A 22,629-nucleotide genomic window follows, 5' to 3' on the forward strand; every position below is an offset into this window, starting at 1 on the left:
GGCTGTCCTGGAACTCACTTTGTAGACCAGGCTGGCCTCGAACTCAGAAATCTGCCTGCCTCTGCCTCCCGAGTGCTGGGATTAAAGGCGTGTGCCACCGCGCCCAGCAGAATTTTATATTTTTAAGACACAAATATTTAAAATAGATTTTGAAGATTTTTTTTCCCCATCCTCTGCTTGAGTCATGCTTTTTTAAACTCCGAAAGCTTTAGTGAAAGTCTGAATGCACAAGAAGGTCTTGTTAAAAAATACTTTGGGACAGTGAATTTCAACTAGTTTCAAATCAGAGTCACTGGGGAGAGAATTCAGGCAATCTTGACAGGCAGTTCACAGCCCAGATTAATTAAATCAGAAGATCCAGAGGTAGCATCCGTGCTTTTTAAAATCCCCGGGGGAGGGGAGCTTTGCAGCTGAGGTGGATCCTGGCTGCTCTAGGAGGCTGAAAGAAGAAACAGTGCTGAGTGACAGGTGACTTGAGAGAGGCCAGCTGCAGAGAGTGGGCTTGCTTCTGAGCTGATCATAAGGACAGCCAAGCCAGGCTGCCTTTGGCCGTCTACAAGCACACATACACCTGTAGTCAGATAGCTAACGGATCAGTAGACGTCGTTCAGTAAGCAAAGACATGGGAGAGAGGTAAACTCTGGCCCTCGCTGTTGACGTTGATTTTCACCATTTCTCTTGCATTGACTTTACCCTCATATGTCAGTGGATCTGAAGCTTGCCTCTGTCCCCATGACAATGACTTCTGGCCACTGACAGCTAATTGAGAGCCTGCTATTCATACTCATCTTTAGCAACAGGGTCTCTAGACTTCTTCTGCGGAGAGGAGGGCTTGTTGCTGGGATGGCCACACCTCTGGGCTGTCTGCCGGGTGTACCTACCAGAGAGATGGTCCGTTAGGGTGACAGGGTGGCATCAGGTAGGAAATAGCTGAAAGCAGGAATCGGGGATTAGTCCAACCCTTAATGGAAACTCCAAGTGTCCTAATCATTCCCAGGAAGCTTACCTCTCATTATTTCCCCAGCCCGGCAACTCCACTGTGCCCTAGCACTGTGATTGTCTGGACTGCTTTCTTGACCGCACACCTTTAATCCCAGCACTCAGAAGGAGGCAGAGGCAGGCGGATTTCTGAGTTCGAGGCCAGCCTGGTCTACAAAGTGAGTTCCAGGACATCCAGGGCTATACAGAGAAACCCTGTCTCTAAAAACATAATATATATCTCAATATATATATATCAATATATATATATATATATCAATAGGTATCAAAAAATATATATATATATATATATTTCTTAGTCTATACCCTCCTTTAAAAAATTTGAAAGAAGGGAGCATGAGTCCCTCCCCTCCCTCAAGATCCATTTCTCTCCTACTCTTACACATGCATTCAATGCTGGGGCTCTGGGCGTTTGCAGTCCTATCATAATAGAAACGTTACAGGAAGGAGTCAATGGGAAAGTCACTGCAACGTCGAGAGCCTCTACGGTGGGCCAGCTGGGGCACTGGGAATCAGGCTGGTGTTACAGAGGACACTCCACATGGTGGTAGCAAATGGTCCCATTAAAATATCAACAAGGATGTGGTGGACACTAGTTGGCCATCTGTAACCTTATGCAAGATTCCAGGATCTCTAGGTAGCTGGCCATTATTTCTTTCACCAGGTGATGAGAGATCTTGCAAGAAAGCAGAGGAAACCCTGTGCCTCCCAGCATTCTCTTTGATCTCTTTTGCCACTCTAGACCCTCTCACTCCACTCCCCTTTCCTCCACTACCTGAGCCCAACCCAACTGCAGAATGTAACTACCCTGAGCCAGGTGAAAATGAAGGAGCAGGAAGAAGAGACCTGGTTGGCGTGCTCTGTTTTAAAGAGGTCACCTAGGGTCGGGGATGTGGAGCAGTTGGTCAGGTGCTTACCCAGAATCCTCAGGTTCAATCCTCATCACCACAGGAACTGACCATAGCTTCAATGTTAAAGACTTAGCACACCAATAAAGGAAAAGGGTTGGTGGAATAGTGACCTATTCATGGATTGGAAGAATTCATCCTGTTAAAATGTACACTATCACCCAATGTGAGCTATGGTGCAAGGTCTGTGTAGTTATACAAAAACAATTCTAAAAGTTACAGTCGTTAGGTAGAAAAGCCCCTCTGCACAATGACTACAGTTAATAATATTGTATTCATAAAAGTTTTAAAAGAAGGAGGCTGGAGAGATGGCCAGTGGTTAAGAGCACTTGCTGTTCTTCCAGAGGACTCAGGTTCTATTCCCAGCACCAACATGGTGGCTCACAGCCATCTGTAACTCCAGATTCAAAAGATTCAACATCCTCTTCTAGCCTCTGGCACAATCCACAAATATGTATGCCAACAAAACACCTATGCACATAAAAATAGACTAGTTAAAAGGAAAGAATTTTCTTCCTTGTCTATGAAAAATTGGTTAGGGAAAGATTTTAAGTGGTCTTACTGCCTACAAAAACAGGTAGCGAAGCACATATTAACTAGTTCAATGGAGACAAGATAAATTAATCATGATAAATATAAACAAGCTTTCCTTTTAAATTTTAGGGTATTTTTCTTACATGGTGGGGCATGGAAACTGCACCACAGGACACATATGAAGGTCAGAGGACAGCTTGTAGGACATAGGGCACATATGAAGGTCAGAGAACAGCTTGGAGGACACAACACACATATGAATGTCAGAGGAGAGCTTGTAGGACACAACACACATATGAAGGTCAGAGGACAGCTTGTAGGACACACAGCACACATATGAAGGTCAGAAGACAGCTTGTAGGACACAGCACACATATGAAGGTCAGAAGACAGCTTGTAGGATACACAGTACATATGACGGTCAGAGGACAGCTTGTAGGACACACAGAACACATATGAAGGTCAGAGGACAGTTTGTAGGACACACAGAACACATATGAAGGTCAGAGGACATGTGGTGGCATGAAGTGGAAACTTCTGGTTTCTTTGGAAATGCAGTTATGTCAAATGATGTTTAGCTGGGCACACAGGTGAAAGGATGTCTTGCTGAAGCAAACATGTGAAAGAATGGTTTCCTGAAGCAGACACAATTGAACAGATATTTTACCATAATAAACACATAAAAGAGTGTATGATGTTCAGAAGGAATATAAATACAACCCTGTAGACAGTGGGAGCTTGATCACTGGTTTGCTTTGCTCCACCTCACTATTTTTCACTAACAATAGGCATGTATTGGTTCGCCTTACATTGCTGATCTCTGCTTGTGGTGATGCCTTAGAAAGAAATTCGACAAAGAACTTTTCATGAGGGTTGTGTGGCTGCCTTGAGTCGCTTGGCAAGCCTTGTGGTTTCTTCTGGATTGAGCTGCAGTTGCTGGTTCATGTGTGGTGTCTGCTGAGAGGACTGCATTGCAGTTGTTGATTTGTATTTAGAATTTCTGCTGATATCCTAACATTGAAGGTTGGACTTGTCCCCAAAGAACTATTGCTAAACAGATCCACTTCCCCCCATATCCTAATAACTTTTCTTTTCCATTACCTCTACTGGGTGTTGGGTTAGAAGAAAGGTTGAACACTTATTAAAAGTAGGTTGAAGCCGGGTGTGGTGGTGGACGCCTTTAATACCAGCACTTGGGAGACAGAGGCAGGCAGATTTCTGAGTTCGAGGCCAGCCTGGTCTACAGAGTGAGTTCCAGGACAGCCAGGGCTACACAGAAAAACCCTGTCTTGAAAAAAAAAAGTAGGATGAAAAAAATTTATGTCCCACAGTACACCTCTGAAGGTCAGAAGACAGCTTGCAGGAGCTGGTTTCCCCCTTCTGTCATGTGGGCTCCAAGAATCTACCTCAGATTCTCAGGTTTGGCTTCGGTGCTCTTGAAAGCACAATGTAAAGGATTTTTAGGCATAAACATTAGAAACTAAGTGATTAAAATATATTTTATGTGGAACAATAGATCACACATAGCTAAAGCAATGTTGACTTTTCTTAATGTGCTCTACCAACTGAGCTATATCCCAACCCATGAATTAGATAGTTTAAATGATAATTTAATAATAGTAAAGAGAAAATGCAAAAGTAAAGTATAAAATAATGTTTCTCATTAGTTTTTACACTAAGATTGGAGGTAGGGGCTGGGGCTGGAAGGTTGAGAAATACCTAAATGCAACTCTGCTCCTAAAGTCGAACCTCAGCTCATGCACACATGCATCCTGCCCATTCATATACCCATCCATGTATCAACGCATTCACTCATCAAGTCATTCAGTAAATGTTTATTGAAAGCCTCCAGGATGGTAGGGGCTGCTTTAAAGTGGCAGAGCTGTGGAAATAAGAAACGAGCCAAAAGCATACAGTAAGGAAACCATCAAAAGCGTGTACTGTCACTTTTACAGTCAGATGATGCAGTGCTATAGGGAGGAACAGAAGAGGAAAGGGAGGGGTGGAGCAAGACTGAATTTGATTACAGGCATGTCCTAACCTGTCTGCTGTTGCTGCAACAGAATACTGCAAAACCTGGCTGATTTATGGACAGAAACTCACTTGACTCACAGTTCTGCAGGCGGAGAGGTTTCCGGGGTGCCGGCATCTGCAAGGGGCCTTCAATGCTGCAGCACAACATGGCAGAAGTGGGTGCCTCACAGAGAGAAAATGGAGTGAACTCATCCTTTTTTAAAAATTATTTTATTAGATATTTTCTTCATTTACATTTCAAAGGCTACGCCAAATGTCCCCTATACCCTCCCCCCCCCGCACTGCTCCCCTGCCCACTCACTCCCCCTTCTTGGCCCTGGCAGTCCCCTGTATGGGACATATAAAGTTTGCAAGACCAAGGGGCCTCTCTTTCCAACGATGGCTGACTAGGCCATCTGCTATATATGCAGCTAGAGGCATGAGCTCTGGGGGTACTTGTTAGTTCATATTTTTGTTCCACCTATAGGGTTGCAGCCCCCTTCCGCTCCTTGAGTAATTTCTCTAGCTCCTCCATTGGGGTCTCTGTGTTCTATCCTATAGATGACTGTGGGCATCCACTTCTATATTAGCCAGGCACTGGCATAGCCTCACAAGAGATAGCTATATCAGTGTCCTTTCAGCAAAATCTTGCTGGCATATGCTATAGTGTCTGCGTTTGGTGGCTGATTATGGGATGGACCCCCGGGTGGGCATCCTTTTTGTCAGGACCCCACTCATGGAATGGTCAGCCAATTCTCCAAATCTGTACACAGCCATATGTACACAGCCCCTCCAAGCTAATCACATGGCTGTCAGATGTGACACTCAAACCATAGTAGGATGCAGTAGTGGGTCTGGGCAGAGGCTCGGTAGTGAGGGCATGCGAGCCTTGCTCTAGCAACTGCAAAGAGCCAGAGCATCTGGGCCAGCTGCAGGAAGAAGCAATGGACTCAGAGAGGACACGCAAAGGCTCAGGAGCATCATCCTGTAGCTGAATGGCTTAATTCTGCCTGGGTGAAACTTCTCTATATTCCAGAAAAAAATCTGTTCCCAGGAAAGAAAAAAAAACTGGAACTGGACAGATGTTCTGCTCTCGAACAGACCCAGGTAAGGTTCCCAGCATCTGTTTCAAGCAACTCACAACACATTGTAACTCCAGGTCCGGGAATTTCAGGAATCAACTTTCAAAGTCTCTGGGTTAAAATGTTTTCATGTCTGCTCACTGAATCAAGGGGTCAACTCCCTACAAATGACAGTTCTCAGTTTTCAGCATGGTTCTTTAAGTTGAGTATATGGCCACTTAACTTACAGAAAACAGTCCCTGGGAAATGCCAACATTAACAGTGAAGGATATAAGAAAATGTTAAACTAACCTGTCAAGAACTCTGACATTTCAGCCAACTAACACAAAGTCCTAAAGCCTGTCTCGGCCCCCAGACCCATCACCCAGGGACACTTCTTTCCCTTAAATTTACCTGGTGCTTAGCACTGGGGAGAAGTTCTAGGGCAAATGCATATCAGCATCCATAGACAGCCAGGATTTCCTCCTCCTTGCCCTCTTTGTCCCACTCTGACTTACCGCCGTCAACCTGTGGAGAATACTGCAGCATCCTAGAGGACCAGAATACTGCAGCATCCTAGAGGACCAGAATACTGAAGCATCCTAGAGGACCCTGCCGCTCAGCGAGCTTGAGATGAGTGCCGTATTTCAAGCTGAAGTCCAAACTGCTTGCTTTTTGCTGGGACTTCTTGCTTCGGGGAGTGGTGTGATGCATGTGTGTGTGCTGAGTCTAAGCCACCATGCTGACATCTTGTTAACTGTGGCAAAGTGAACACAGGAGCAAAGGAAACACCTTCAGGAGAGAAACTCCTGTCAACTGTCCAGACCATACATAAAGGATCATTTGTTTCATTGCTTTCTCCTGGCTTTATTTTATTTGGGGATATGTAATAGCCCAGAAAACAAACAAAATCTTTTCCTGGTGTCAGCATCAGATGCATAATTGATTCAGTGTTTTCTTTATTTGTCTAATTAGGCACATTCAAAAATAGCCATGACAAAAACATCAGAAAATGTCAGCGCACCAGGAAAGCAGTTTAGGTCATTGCTCTGAGACACGGCTACTGCCCACTGGCCCAGTCTTGCCAGCAGACAGATTTTGGTAAATAAGTTACCAACCAATAAAAACTGGTTAATCCCACATAGAAAATTCAAAGGTGAGTTATGGTCTTAAAGATTCTATAATGTGTCCATTCATCATCAATTTACAGCAATATATTTAATTGAATCCATAGGAGATTATTAAAGGCCTCATGATTATGGTTAGTAAGATGATTCTGCAGTGAAAATGCTTGCTTGTCCTGGAATTCTGACAACATGAGGTCAATATCCAGAACCCGTAGTGGGAGGAGCAAGGTTATCCTGACCAAGGTCGACCTCTAACCTCCACACCCAGGCTGTGGCACACCTACACACATGCACACAGGGGTGGTAGTGATGATCAATAACTTATTGTTATTAATTTTTAAAAACTTCAACAGTTGGGAAGCACTAGACCAAACCTGTGTAGGAGCAAGATCTGATAGAACGGCTCATGAAAACCTATGCTCTCTCAACTGGGCAGATGCCTGCGCTCTTCCCAGTCAGCACATGTCCTTGTGAGCAGACACCAAGGGCCCTGGTTCCCTGCCTAGTCCAACCACGTTATTTGGCAGATGACCTAAATAGCCTCTACAAAATTTTAATGACCTCTCCAAGGTCATTCAAGTAGATAAAGGCAGGGCTGCAGCTGCGATTCTAGCCTCTTTCCCAGGACGTCCCCATCCCCTGGAGTCTGGGCTGTGAAAGAAACTGGGCCACAGCAATGTCTCAGATGATGTTGGCTCTGAAGTTATTTTAATTATAAATCAGCACCAGAAACTAATGAAGGCTTCAAAGCTGTGGTACTGGTATAGACCAGAAGGGCTGGGAAACTGTAACTAAGAGACAAAATATTTCCTGAGGGACTTTAAATTTAAGTAATCTATATTTAAAATATCATGATTTTAGTGACTAGCAGTGCGGATGGGAAAATCTGAATAAAAATCACATCCTAATTTAGCAATAGGAAATAAATTGGCTATGATATTTCTTAGATTTTTTTCTAATAGAGGGTAGTAGTTCATGCAAGTGCTGTCTATAGCTTTCATCAATTCACAGGACTGTATTTCATCAACTAAGTGAGTGATCAGTAAGGACTTCCATGATGTTTATGACCACTAATAATTTTTCATAAGATAAATACACTAGGGCTAGAGAGGTGGCTCAGACATTCAGAGAATATGTTGCTTTTGCAGAGGGCCTGGTTTGAGTTCCAGCACCACATGGTGGTCCACAACCATCCTCAACTCCAATTCAGAGGATCAAATGGTTTCTCTTAACCACCAAGGGCATCAGACACACATGTGATGCACAGACATTCATACAGGGAAAACATTTATATACTTAAATACATCTTCAGAAAAAAAATATGTAAGTCATCTAAGATGTTTATTTACACTGGTAGGTCATCTAGTGTGGGGCAAGACAGGCTGGTCTATAGTGGAGCAGAGGTGTGGAACCCCAGAGAAACCCAGTAGTGATAATTCACCTACATGGGACGGTAGGCATTCCGTCATGTCTCCTGGACTCAAGGCTCCTGTCACAGTTACTGCCCCCCCCACAGACCCCAGGGAGAAGCTGTGACTAGTAGTCACATACACAATGTCCCAAGCTTCTGACCTTCAGGCTAGACTCCTCCCTGTTACCTAGCAACAGTAAGATAACAGCCCACCATAAGAGAGGTTCCTTGGCCCCACCTCACTCTCTTCTCTCCCTCTTACTCTCTCCCTCTTACTCTCTTAAGCTTTTATTTTCCTTCCTTTCCCTCTTACTCTAGCCTTTCTTTTCTCTCTTTTACCTTCTCTCTTTCTCCCTGCCTTTCTACTCTCAAGCTCTAAAACCATAGACTGTCTCTGTTCATCAAGGCCCACTGTGCTTGGACGATGGGATAGACTTTTTCCTAATGAGCCATTTCTAATCTCCCAATGGAAGGCCTTCCTGTGCTCCAGTCAAGGCCCGGACTATGACTCTCGCCTGAGTGGGAACCTCTCTTCCTTTGCCCTCTCTCCCATATCCCCAGGACCAAGGGTGTCGCCCCGGGGCCCCTGGTATCAGGAGCTGCCCCTTGTCCACCCTGCCCCTGTCGAGTGGGGCCCAGTGGCTTGACACAGCCAGATGCCCACCTGGGGCTGAGTGGAAAGCGTCTGTCAGCCCTCCCATGACCACCTGCCCAGATCACAGGAGGAACTCTGGCCGGACAAGGGCTATCTCCCCCTCTTTCCCTACCCCCTTACTAGTCCCATAATCTAGATATTTTTGTTTATACAGATAGATGAATAAAAATCATACATGATATAAACATAGACTTGAGTCATTAATTGATGACCCTGGTGTTCACTTTTAATGAATAAATTCAAAATGGGAATTGTCACCTAACAGTTCTGCTGGCTCTTGGACATAGCAATTCCATCCTCCCACTGTATCTGACCCACCCACGAAGTTTGAGGTGAGCCTGGGGTAGAGAAAGGTAGGGAGACAGAGAAAGGAAGAATGAGATGGGTCACCTTGCTCTTCCCACAAGTACTCCCTACCAGATCATGACACAGTCATCATCCTTGTGACAAGGATGACACACGTTAGATATCTCACACTTCCATGGCTCCTTCTGCAAAGTACGTTGGCAGCCATCCAAGCCTAGGTATCAGGATGTTGAGGGAGTGAAAGGACGCACAGTGCTCTTCGGTTCGCTGTAGCACCACTGAAAGCCACATTTGCTAAATTTAAGCATGCTTGGCAGGATGGTCCAAACACTTCCTGTCACAGCCCTGTGACAGACAGAGCGTGTCTACATGGGCACAGGCAAGGCTGAGGACAGAGCTGAAGATCTCAAGAGAAACCAGTGGTTGAGGCCACAAAGCAAAAGCTTGAATGGCATCCTCGCATTGAAAACCCAAATTCTTCCCAGAGACCCAAGGGCTATTGCCCAACTGCAACGTCTAAACTTTTCTTTCTGTTGTCTTTGCTTTCTCATCAGGGAGGTCGACCACAGTTGTTGCCCAAAGTAAAGGAACACTATTGTCGCCTGCCAGAGTGGGTTTTGCCTTCTCTCCTCTTTGCCACTTGTGGGATCAAGGCAAACTGCTTGAGTAGAGAGGCGGTACCCCTTCATTGGCAGGATCTTCAAGGCACTGGAAGGCATTCTTCTGTGGCCAATTACTGCTTCTGTCATGTAGCATTTTATTCTAACCTAAAGCATATGTCTGCTTCCTAACACACAGCTCAGGAGCACAGTGTGACCCAAGGGTTAAATACATCCCTTAGAAACTAGCTGAGGGAAGACTCCTTGGCAGTGTGCAGGTGCAGAACTACAGCCTGCCAACTGCTCATTGTAATGTCATACCCAGCCTTCTCTGCAGGCTCAGCTACCAAGCCACTGGAGTCCTGTTTTCCCATAAAAACAAATGCAAATAGAAACATGAAGTATCTCTTTTATCAGTTAAGAACCGTGCACACAGTAGGTGTGTTCAGCACTAATGAAATGATCAACCACAGCTTAAAGTGATTTTTTTTTTCAAGTTCTTTCCAATAACTGCCTGAATTCAAACTCGGATCCCAGAGACAGTTCAGAGGCAGACCGTCTGATGGACCATCAGACAAGCTACCGTTCCCTCCCAGGAGTCAAGCGAAGCTCTGCAGCCTAACAAAGTCACCCTGCTTGATGGTACAAATGCACACGGCCTAGAATGCCAAGAATAATGAAACTGGCAAATGGATGAAAACCAAGCATCAGGCAGAATGAAAACCAAGAAGCTGGAGATTTCCCAAGCAGCACAGGGAAAGGCTCAGGAAAGACAGACACAGTGCATATATTGTTCTTTGCTTTTTATTTAGTCACAACACATCAATACAACAGAGGTCAGACCTAGTTCAGAGGAGCTGTTCAAATTATACCCTCTAAAGGGGCAAGGCTGTAAAACAATACTTTTAGAGCCAAAATCAAAATTTTAAAAACGAATGAGAAGGCAGAAAAACCCTTTTAAGTACTGTAAGAGCCACATCTTCATGCACCAAAAGGAAGACACAACATGAAAATTTCCACTTAAAAGAAAACATGGCAGTTCTAGGAAAATCGGGCTGTGTTTAACAGGCACCAAACTGCTTTCAGACTACGATCACTTACGCAGGTCGACACTGGTGAGCGTGAGATCCGTGAGACTGAAAATGCTTTGCATTGCTTGGGGCTGCCAAGTGCAGGCAAGATCTACATGACTGTCTTGCTTGCTGCCAACGCTCCAAACGGGGACCTAGCCTACCAGCAGCTCTTTCTAAACCTGAAATATCAGAACAGAAAAGCCAAGCAGACCACAGTAGCTGGTCATCTGGATCCAGGGCACAGACACATTTGTCCCTTCACCCGACTGCTCTGAGAGGCAGAGAGCTAGTGTTCTCGAGTAAAGCTGCGCAGCATCTGATTTGTCAACGCTTTGTTTGGAAATATAATGCTTTGCTGACCCTCCCTCCCCAAAGAATATCACTTATACAACACCTCAGTCTGGCAAAGTATTAACAAAATCGTGTTAACATTGAGCATAGTGGTTTGGGAAATTAATCCTCAAAAGGTTGCAACTTATACACACCGGGAAACAGACCCCAAACACTAATGTTAAGATTCCCCAAGCTGAGGCAAACTGAATCATTCTCAGACAGAAAGGTCTACAAAATAAATGAGGCACAGAACAGACAACGGATCAAAGTGTTGGTTCATAATCACTACCTCAATTGAATCTTTTAAACAAAAATTAACAACTAATTTTTTAAAACTGCTAATGCATGACATGATAAAAAAAATTAAAGAGAAAAGTAAACCAACGAACCTTTAGTCTTTAGAAAAAAATTATCTGAAAATGTACCTTTTTCCTGACTTTTACTGGCGACTTTAAGGTGGTGTTGGCAACCGTCCCAGCACACCTGGGATTTTAAGCTTTCCCCTCCCTTGTTCTACAGCATCAGTTCTTTAGAAAGCTCCGATCTCTGTCCCCCAAGGTCTATAGGGCTTGCCAAGGTTTGCTGCCTGCGTGGGTGTCGAAGGGCTCAGTAGGTGGAAGGAGCTGAAGGAAAAAGGGAAGGCTGAGAGCGAGGCCACGGAGGAGAGCAGCGGCGGAGACAGTTTGGAGGCCGAGGTCACCACGGGAAGCACCGGTCCCAAGCCGCCACTAGGGGGCGCTCGCAAGGCCGGCGCCTCCGGATGGGCAGAAGCCAGCCTGCCCTGGTGATGCGGCTCCGTGGGTGACGCCGTGGTGCCAGCGTTCCCGTGGCCATTCTGGGGCAGCAGCAGAGGGTGTGCGATGTGTGGATGATGTCCGAAGGCACTTCCCCAGGGAATGTGTCCGAGGCCACCGTGAGCGCCGCTCGCGGCTTCCCGCTGGGATGCGTAGTTGTTGAGATGGGAGACCAGGCGAACGCGAAGCGGGTCGGAGGCATCGAGTCCTTCAATGATGCTCAGATAACGGGCAACTTCGGCCAGGCATTCCCGAAACCCCAAACTCCGATAGTCCATAGCCAGGGCGTGCGCGTCAAAATAACCTGTGCACAAAAACAAAGGAAAACCTTCAAGGCTCTGCTCATTTCCTGAATTTCTTCCACTCCAAAGCCCTTCCTGGCAACTCCATACAGGATTACAGCACAGACCATGGGTCCTGGAAGCTCAAATATTTTTGAAGCTGACCAAAATCTTTGCATTAATCAACATTATATGTTTGCTAATGCAAGTTCAAAGCCCAATTAGAAGCTGCTGAGCAGAAATTGGAATTATACCCTTACCAGCAGATGAAACTATGTTCCTTCCTTTAATGTTTTCCCTCAACAACAACAAAAAATACATCAAGGACAGAGAAACCACAGAGCAGTGAAATTCATTAGACACACAGATGTAAGTTATCATCGTGGAGCTTTTAGGCACTTGGTCCTTGGTGAAGAATCTGATGGCTGGAGACAGACACGGGCTTCAGTCTCTCACCCTGTTAGATTTTTTTTCTCTATTTAGCCCCAACATGTCTCTTTCCTCCAAATTCTTTTGGCAGTTCGTTTTCTAAATCCTGTATATAAAATTCAGACTATCTAGTTGTTGTTTTTAATAAGCCATTTCCCAATCTTTTCTTAAACAGCAACAGACAAACATGAATGACTTGACCTAAATCAGGGCTGTCACAACCGGAGGAGCTCCGGGAGACAGGCTCTTGCTGAAAGGTGCATTAGCTCAGTTGAAAGAGGACTGGGGTGATGTATTCACTGTTCAAGAACCCATGTGCTGTTGAAGGTGCACTTGGATGGCAACCACATACTGCTCTCCCCACCCCCAAAGCAAAGCAGGCAGGGACTGCACCAATCCCAGACTGCGTTTGCTACCCCTCCTCCGCCCCCACGCCGCACACGCAAAGCCCCAGCTGAACTGGAGAGGAATACCTTTCCCTCCTGCAGTGTGCAGCATTTTCAGGTGATCCACAGTCATCTGCAAGATCTCAGCTTTTTCTAGCTTAGCAGATCCCTAAAAAGAGGACAAAAGGCTGATCTGACACAAGTGCCTTTGGAGAACTTAAAATATGCACACAAATATGCATACATGTAAAAAAAAAGCAAAATCACGTATATCCACAAAATCTGTAGGATTTGTGTAAGAACGTCCAACGACTTGGCACAAACGACGTTAGAAGCACGGAGGGGAGGGAATCAGAAGGTGCTGATGGCTACACCTGGCGCTCTCATACTTCCATTACCTGCTTCTCAAAAGCACTGGGTACCAGCCTTCTCAGCTCAGACAAACTGTTATTGATTCGGTCTCGTCGGCGCTTCTCGATGATCTATGGGAAGCAGACAAAAACAAAGGAGGGCATTTACGTTATGACTGTACATTCCAACGAGAAGAAATGTGGTTCTTTCAGTTAGTTAATTAATATAACAACGTGCACATATATTTAAATTATTGGGGGGGGGGGTACTCACGCCTCTCCGTCTTTTCCTGGCCAAAACCTGGGACGATGTCGTTGGGGACATGGAACACAGCGCCGAACTCAAGTTTCTGTAAGATGGGAAGCAATTGCCTTGAGAAAGGAAAGGAGAGCCCTCCTACACTCAGATTTCTTTGGCAACTTGAGCTGGAGGGCGCGGGGACGATCGCTCCCAGCCAGCAGCGGCCGGCCCACGACTCCCGGGCAAAGGGAACCCAGCATCACCGCACCCCATCCTTTCCTCCCGCTCCGGATCGGTCGGACGCCGCCAACTCACCCATTCTCGTCCGCGCTCTCCTTTTCCACCTCGATGGTCTCGTCCAGCTCACTATCCGAGGAGCTGTAGTCCGGGTGAGCTCTCTTCATGGTGGCGGAGCGTGGGCTCCGAGGAGGGTCGCGCGGCGGGCAAGGAGGAGTTAACTGCAGCGGCCGCTCGGCGCTCGGCTGCGGGCGGTGCGTGCACACTGATCCCACTCACGCTCAGTCTCCGGTTAAAACTCAACCATCCCTTTCCCACGCTGCGCCCCTTCCCAGGGATAGGGGGAGGGCGGGGAAGGCGGAGAGATTGGGGCCGGGGCGGGACCGCGGCTCCCGGGTAACCGCGTGCTCCGGCCAATTGGCGCCTCGCTGCGCGGATTGGCAGCCGCATGGGGGCGGGACGAGCGGAGGCCGAGGCGGGCTGCGCCCCGCCCCTGGAGCCCGCCCCTGCCCGGCGGCGGTGCGTCGGCTCCGCAGGAGCTCGGCTGGGGGCCGCGGGCGGCGGTGGGCCGGCGGCGGGCAGAAATGGGGGGCCGGCCGGGGACACCAGCCCGGCGATAGCCACCGCCCCGCCCAGCCCCACCCCGCGCGCCCGGATTGGCCTGGCCGTGTGCCAGGGCCGCGCCTGCAGCGCCGCCGGTGAGCCGCACGCGCCGCGGGTCGTGGGAAAGTGCCGGCGCCCCGGCCGCCAGCCAATCCGGACGGACGGCGACGGCGACGGCGGCGGCGACGGCGGCGGCGGCGGCGGCGGCTGCTCTGGGCGGCTGCATGAATGGAGAAGAATAGCCGGGCGGGGGAGCCGGGCTGCGCGAGGGCGCGCCTGCCGGGCTCCTGGTGTGAACCTGTAATCGGAGTCCGGGCGCCGGCGGGCCCCGGAAGCCACCGCCCGCGTCCCGTTCTCTGCACTGCAGCCGGTGCCCCGCGGCTGGAGGCGGGCGCAGTTGGCAGGTCCTGCAGGAACAATCGCCTGGGGCGCCGCGCGTTTGGGTGGTGGCCACCAACTCTGGGAGCAGAGCTTGAGGGACCGATCAAGGGATGCTGCTTTTTGGGTTCTAGGAGTCTCTAAAGCTAATCCTGCAGGGCTTCTAGGCTCCGGGACGAAATGTATGCCCCTATGCATGTCATTTCCGGGGAAGTGGAGCGCTTGTTTTCTGGGTTAGCTTGAGGGAGGAGTAGCTGTCCCCCGAGACATTCATTATGTTGGGATTTTTGCTGTTGTTTTGTTTTTTGTCCTCCCTTCCCCCTAGTGTTGGCGGCCAGATCCTCTTAGCAGGCGACAGGGTGGCGGCCTGGGTGTTTGCTTCTGAGGCTGACTTCGCTGCGAGGATGCACGTTTCTGGCCGGCACCGCGCGCGCGCTCACACACACACACATTCCCGTTGGTCTCCGTTGGGAGAGGCGTTTAGGGTACTATGTGAAGTCCTGCACACCGCTCTCCCCTCTCCCCCACCAAGAAGGGCGAGTTTTAAAAAATAGTTTAAATCTTATGGATTGTTTCCCGAGTCCAGCGTTCATAGAAGTAGACAACCTGGAGAAAACCCAGTCTTTATCCTGCTCGAAGTGGACTTTGGGGTCCACGCTTGGAGCCTGCAATCCCGTCTGTGAAGCAAAACTTCATAAACGTTGAGAAGAGTAAAAGAAACTCATCACCTTTGCAAACAATTCTGTTTCTAGACCTGATGGGTTCCATAAATGCAGACTGAATAGAGTTCCCAGGTCCAGTTCTCCATTTGCACACACTTTAGACCACATCCTGGGTCCTTTTCAAGTTCTCATTGCACTTTACCCTACTGTCCAGCACCTCAGCCCTCACGGCTCCTCTGAAAAGGTGAGGTCCCTCCCTCCATCTTGGCTTTGTTTTTTTCCTAGTGCGCATATCCCACCACATAGTTTAGGAGTGGTCAATCCAAGGCTCGCTGCCTGCTTCCCAGTCCATGTTCACAGCTTAGCTTCGCTCCTGTCACAAACTGGAAGCTCACCTCCAGACCCCTCTCTGCTGCCTCCATCTTCAGAGCCTATCACCTGCCTCCCCTGACGCCTGCTGTCTCAGACAGTCCCTTTCCCATCCCATGTCTCTAAACAGGTCCCTAAAGTGACAGAGCACCCTGCACCTGAATCCTGACCTCTGCTGCGTAGCTTCTAAGGTTTCTGGGTCAGTGGCACCTACAGTAAGGCCTTGTTTGCTTTAGCCAATGTTGGCCATTGTGCAGAGACGGAAACAGCAGATTGGCTGGTAAAAAGAAACGGTTTGCATTGAGGGTGCTTGATTTTACACCATTTTAGATATCAATATTCTTCAGATTTACTGTGGAAAATGAGGCTATCCTGGTGGGCATGTGGTATTGTGTGCCTCTAATCATAGAACTTGAAAGTAGAGGCAAAATTTCATGAGTTCCAGTTCAGTCTATGCTACATAGGTTCTTCTGAATTGTATGTATAACAAGACCTTGTACAAAACAAAGTTATGCTATAACCCAGGGACCCAGCACTTGTTTAGCACTAAATAAGAATATCGGTGCTTATCCATCCGTCCATCTCCTTCCGTCCATCTGCCCAGCACCTCCCAGTGTCTTCTGCATGCCTGGCACAATGCTGGCACCTGAGAGATAAGGGTGACAAGAGGTGATAAGCTCCACTCTCTCCGAACTCACATCCGAGGGAGACAATACACAATGAGCTAATACACAAATGGGGTAGCTATAGGTGTCCCAAAGCCTAGTGGCACCTTCTGATAAGGAGGAAGGAGAGAATGGGGACACTTTTATGAGGTCTGGGAGATGTTTTCAGAGCCGCCCCTGAATGTTAGATGGAGATGTAATCGGAGGCCAGGAAGGAAGGGGTGGTGGTGAGTGCTTCCCTTGGGTAGTGGGGTCTGAGAGGCTGACGGCATCAGCTGTTTTCCCACGGGCTGCCAGCTAGAGGCAATTTTTTCCCCTGGGAGATTTGGGGCTTCTTGTAAAGTGAATAGAGGTGCCCCAGGCCTGGCCTTTAAGGGAAAGGCCTTTGTACAGCTGAAGTCCCTACTCTGGGTCTCTGCAAGAGATCCTTGTTCTGCAGAGTGGTATCACTGCAGGAGATCTCACTGGATGTTGCTGAGGTTGACGTCAGAAGGTAGAGACGTCATCTGCAGCTTAGAGAGGAAAGCTTGGACCGCTGCGAAGCAAACGGCTCTGTGACAGCTCTCAGGACACTGAGTCGGCCACATCTCGAATGTGAGGCCAGCCTGATCAAATGGAGCTCCAGGCCAGGGCCTGTAGTGAATCCCTGTCTTCAAATAGTTTTGTGTCAGAACAACTCATGGTGGGACAGGCCTCTAGTCCCAGTCCTGAGACAGGAGGGGTGAATGTTTCAGGACAACTCAAGCTACATAAATCCTATCTTGAAATGCAAAAAAACCTTTAACCAAGAAATTCTGAGGTGAGGCAGCAGGTGAAGTATTTGAAACCTCTAGGGTGTGGTTAACAGTTCATGCCCACAGGCTAGGCACTGAGTCAGGCCTGGAGCAGAAAGACTGAAAAGCCAGTCTCCATCCCCTCCTCAAAACTTGCCGACACTGGGCACATTATTTAACCTCTACATCTCTATTATCTGTGACATGAGGATATTGATAATAGTCACCATAGAAAGCCAGTTACATAAAGATCATTGATGATATCAGTGTGGCCACTGACCAACACTAAATGAACGACACCCAGCTGCGTCTGGTCTGTTGGTGAATGTAGCCGTAGGTAACCCCAGCATCTTCTGATGATATCTCACATCTGCTGAGATTATGTAGCACAATCTAGTAATCAGATATGTTAACATCGCACCTCTAGAAGGTAGAGGAGTTTCAGCATTGTGAGAGGTAATTGGTGCTACCTATTTAAAGCAGCAGTTCATTTTTAGTCTCTTCTTAAGAGACATCCCCCAGAGCACAAATGCTATAACTAGGTATATAAATAAGCTGCACACTCACAGAGTTCAGCGTCTGCTCATCAGAATCGAAGCACAATGGCCCCAAACTGTCACAAAGAGTCTTGACTCCGCAGCCATTTTCCTCCACCCACTGTATGCGGTGATTCCCCAGAAACCCTGCATACATCACACAGCCTTGTGCCATGCCATGCCACAGACAAGCACACGTCCATCTGAGCTCTCCTAATGGAGAGCCAGTGTGGGGTGCTCTGCTGTTTGCTGGATAGGCAGGTTTAGTTGTAAACCCCACAGGACACCGTGGACAGTGGGCAAGGAGGGGAGATCAAGTCACCTGCTTGGGTTTGAGTCACAGTGAGCTAGTCCTTAGCCAAGCCCACACCTCAGTCCCATGGGCTGCAGTTTCTTCATCAGTAAGAACGATGCTTCACAGCATCTGTTGGGGTGGTGACAGAGCCTGTGATCCCAACACTTTGGAGATCATGACAGGAGGATCAGTGCAAGGCCATCCTCGGCTACATAAGTTGAGAGCTAACCTGGAATATATTAGAAGCTGATTCATAAACAATGAGAAAAGAGAAGTGTCCGGGAGAGAAATGAATCCAGAGAGAGATTCATCCTATAATTTCTGTCACTCTAGAGAACCGCAACTAATACAGCAACAGATTACTATAATAAATATGTGATGGTTAGCTGGGTTTTTGGTTTTGGTTTTTTTCAGCTAGATACAAGCTAGGGTCATCTGGGAAAGGAAAACCTAAATTTAAAAAATCCATTAGATTGTCCTGTTAGCGATCTGTAGGGTAATCTCTTGATTGATGATTGATGTGGGAGGGCCCAGAACCCCACTCTGGGCAGTGGCCCCTAAGCAAGTGGTCCTGGTTGGTATAAGAAACTGACCTGAATGAGCCATGAGATCAGCTACTGGCCACTGTTTCTCCGTGGTCTCTGCTTCAGTTCAGACCCAAGGGCCCGCTGCTGGGTTCCAGCCTTGGCTTCACCTGATGCTGGACTTCAAAGAGTAAGATCAAAATAAATCCTTTCTTTTCTCCCCTTGCTTTTGGTCATGGTGTTTTATCACAGCAACAAAAAGCAAAGTAAGACAAAATAAATCTAATTTTGAAAGGTCAAATGTAGAAGGTTCCAGGTGATCCCCAGACTGGAATCCACACACTCTATGGCTTTGAAACTAATCAACTTCTAACCCACTGCCTATTGGCTAGAATTCATACTTCCTGGAGCTTTGATTTTAGAGTCAAAAGGCTTTCTTTTTTTTTTTTTTATTCCAAAGCACAGGGTAGAGATGAAGAAGAAAAGAGAGTTGAGAATTGCAGGTACGGATATTCTTAGTAGACAAAAAAAGTTAAGATCAGAGTCTGAGGGCGCCAGTAGATGATTTTGGAGGGGAAAGGAAGCATTGTCTGCGGTGTAAACCTTGTCCACATCGCCAACCCTCACCCGGCCACACAGGTGCTCATACTCCCTACCACACAGCATCTTGGGAACAACTTGGGAATTGGCACACTGGAAATCTTCAGAAGGGCTTGGCTTAGGGACAGAAGCGAGAGCCTTCCTGGAAATATGGATGAGGTTAACAAACAGTGCTCAACTCGATCCACAGTGTGGATAGGTCCTCCCTGGGTGAGGCAAGAGCCTCGAACAGGCAGAGCCTAAGCCAAGGACAAAGACGGAGTCACTGCAGCTTGGGGGAGGGATTTTCTGGTTGTTTAGATTTATTTATTATTTATTACTTATTTTTATGCATATCTTAAGGTTTTATTGCTGTAAAGAGACACTATGACCAAGGCAACTCTTATAAAGGAAAACATTTAATTGGAACTGGCTTACAGTTTCAGTCCATTATCATCATGGTGGGAAACACGGCAGTGTGCAGGCAGACATGGTGCTGGAAAAGGAGCTGAGAGCTCTACATCTTGATCCACAGGCAGCAGAAGGGAACTGGCACACTGGGAACTTGGGAAAGCTCCAAGCCTGCCTACACAGTGATGCACTTCCTCCAGCAAGGCCACACCTACTCCAACAAGGCCACGCCTCCTAACAGTGCCACTCCTTATGGGCCAAGCATTCAAACACATGAATCTATGGGGCCAAACCTATTCAAACCACCACAATGAGCATGAGTGTTTTGCCCGAATATATGTCTGTACACTATATGCATGCTTGACCCCCTGAAACTGGAGTTACACACAGATGTGAGCTGCCCTGTGGATACTGGAAAATGAACCTGGGTCCTCTACAAGATAAGTGCTAATAACCACTGAGCTGGATCTCCATCGCAGTGTGAACATAGACGTGGCCTCGTTTGTATTCAATATCTACTGGGACTCTGCAACCTTGTGCTACAAGTTGTGCACAACTATATCTATGCTACAGGGGGCTACAATGGGCAGGACCAGCTGAACAGTGGTAAGCACTTCAACATGGCGCCCGCCTTTAATCCCAGGCAGAGGCAAGCGGATTTCTGAGTTCGAGGACAGCCTGGTTTACAAAGTGAGTTCCAGGACAGCCAGGGCTATACAGAGAAAGCCTATCTTGAAAAACCAGAGAGAGAGAGAGAGAGAGAGAGAGAGAGAGAGAGAGAGAGAGAGAGACCTGGACTTTCGTAGCCTCCATGAAGCATCCTCGCAGTGCGCTGGGGATTACCACTCACCAGGGCAGGATGTCCTTAGAGGCTGCAATGCCACACTTTGGACAGTGTGGAATGCTATGACCCAGAGAGTGACACCTGGAGTAAGGTGACCCTTGGGACATCTGGCGGCAGCAGGGTGGATGTTGCTGTCACCATGGAACTCTGTTGGAAGCAAATTGATCAACAAAACTGTACTGGCTGAAGCACTTGGAATACCTGAGCGCTGACAACAGGACAGAAAAACAGTCTGTGTATCGCTGCTTCTCTCTACTAAAGAAGAAGAAAACAAACCACAAACAGAAAACACAGGGCCGAGGAGGAGGCAGCGGAAGAAGTCATCCCTTCTTCCAGGAAGGGCGGCTGGGATGCCTTGTAAAGGACCTTGTGGAAGACCAGAACTCAAGTCCACGGCCCCATCTGTCATAGCCCTGGAGCATGCAAGTCTGACAACTGGGATGAGGTGTGGGCGGGACAATCTCACAAGTGAGAAGCCCCTGAACTCCCACCACCAGCACCCAGACCCCCTTTCAGGGCGGCAGGCAAAGCAGGAGATCTCATGGTTTTTCTTTGGTTCCTGCAGCTTGGTGATCAATTCCAGTGGACAAGGGAAAGAAGAGACAGCTAAGGCCAAGGAGCAGAGGCTCCCTCAGGAGTTGGGACCCTAGGGACAAGCCTGCACAGAGAAACCTCTGGGCTGTAAGCCCTGAACAGTTATTTTGTTAAATAACCCTGTAAGTTTCCCATAGGAATAAAGAATGGAGTAGGCAAGAAAGAAAGAAAAAGAAAGAAAGAAAGAAAGAAAGAAAGAAAGAAAGAAAGAAAGAAAGAAAGAAAGAAAGAAAGAAAGAAAGAAAGAGATGGAGGAAGAGAGAGAGAGAAACAGAGACAGAGACAGAGAGCTGAGCAAGCCATGAGGATAATAAGCCAGTCAGAAGCGCCCTCTGTGACCATGTCAACACTGCATCCAGGCTCCTGCTCTGTTTTACTTCCTGTCCTAACGGCCTTAGATGATGAACTGTGATATGGAAGTATAAGCAAAATAATCCCTTTCCTCTTGTATTTGCTTTTGGCCTGGTGTTTCATCACAGGGCTAGTAACTCTAAGTCAGGGCACTTGGGAGATAATTAGGTTTGGAGGAAGATGGAGCCATCATGGTAGAACTGGTGCCCTGGTAAGAGAGGGTACCAGGGACAAATCCCTTCCGGTCTGCTCCAGCTCCGGGTCACCTAGGGCGTGGAGTGGGCAGACACCCCCACAGTCCCTAGAGGACTGCCCACGCGATCTTAGGATCACTGGTGAGTGGAACACAACATCTGCTCCAATCCAATTGCACACAGTACCTGAGACAGCACTAGGGCAGCAGAGAACCGACCTGACCAGGGGCACAAATCCCTTCTGGTCGGCGCCAGCATCTGGTCACCTAGGGCACAGAATGAGAGGACACCCCCACGGTCCCTAGAGGACTGCCCAAATGATCTTAGGATCACTGGTGAGTGGAACACAACAGCTGCTCCAATCCAATAGTGACGGGCCTGTGACAGTAGGAACAAGGACACCAGAGCCTTTCCCGACCAGAGGCTCAGGTTCCTTTTNATCAGTTCAGGTTTACCTTGGTTTCAAACAGACCAGACAACCCCACCTTCCTCAAAGGAGACACAACTTCCACGCACTACCCAGGATCTTAGGACAACAGGATCCCAGGATAACAGGAGCTGGGTCACACTAGTATTTGAGTGTCTCAGAGGAGCTTGACTACTAAGATCTCAGACACACCCGGAATCTCAGGTTCACAGGAGTCCACAATCAAAGAATCACAGAGAAATCTGGACTCTGAGAAGTCCTGAATCAACTGGGATTATAGGAAGGAGGCTCCAATCAGATATATTGAGGGCAACAAGCACTAGAGATATTCAGATGGCAGGAGGCAAGCATAAGAACAGAAGCAACAGAAACGAAGGTTACTTGGCATCATCAGAACCAAACTCTCCCACCATAGCAAGTCCTGGACACACCATCACACCAGAAAAGCAGGACATGGATCTAAAGTCACTTCTCATGATGATGATGGAGGACTTTAAGAAGGAAATACTGGAAATCACAGGTAAACAGTTAGAAGACTTTAAAGTGGAAACACAAAAATCACTTAAAGAGTTACAGGAAAACACTACCAAACACTACCAAAAGGAGATGGAATTGAACAAAGCCATCAAGGATCTAAAAATGGAAGTAGAAACAATAAAGAAAACCCAAAGGGAGACAACTCTGGAG

General features: G+C 47.6%; 1 protein-coding gene across 1 annotated transcript; it reads right to left on the reverse strand.

Moving 5' to 3' along the window:
* Positions 1-10,399: 10,399 nt before the first annotated feature.
* Positions 10,400-14,117, reverse strand: Hey1 (hes related family bHLH transcription factor with YRPW motif 1). The gene is made up of 5 exons (XM_021195982.2): positions 13,816-14,117; positions 13,534-13,609; positions 13,308-13,391; positions 12,997-13,078; positions 10,400-12,117 (listed from the first exon to the last, which is right to left on the reverse strand). Exons 1-5 carry the CDS (start codon positions 13,902-13,904, stop codon positions 11,549-11,551), a joined length of 900 nt encoding a protein of 299 aa, XP_021051641.1. The 5' UTR covers positions 13,905-14,117; the 3' UTR covers positions 10,400-11,548.
* Between the last annotated feature and the right edge of the window lie 8,512 nt (positions 14,118-22,629).

Source organism: Mus pahari, chromosome 4 (genome assembly GCF_900095145.1).
Source record: "Mus pahari chromosome 4, PAHARI_EIJ_v1.1, whole genome shotgun sequence".
Taxonomy (NCBI): Eukaryota; Metazoa; Chordata; class Mammalia; order Rodentia; family Muridae; genus Mus; species Mus pahari.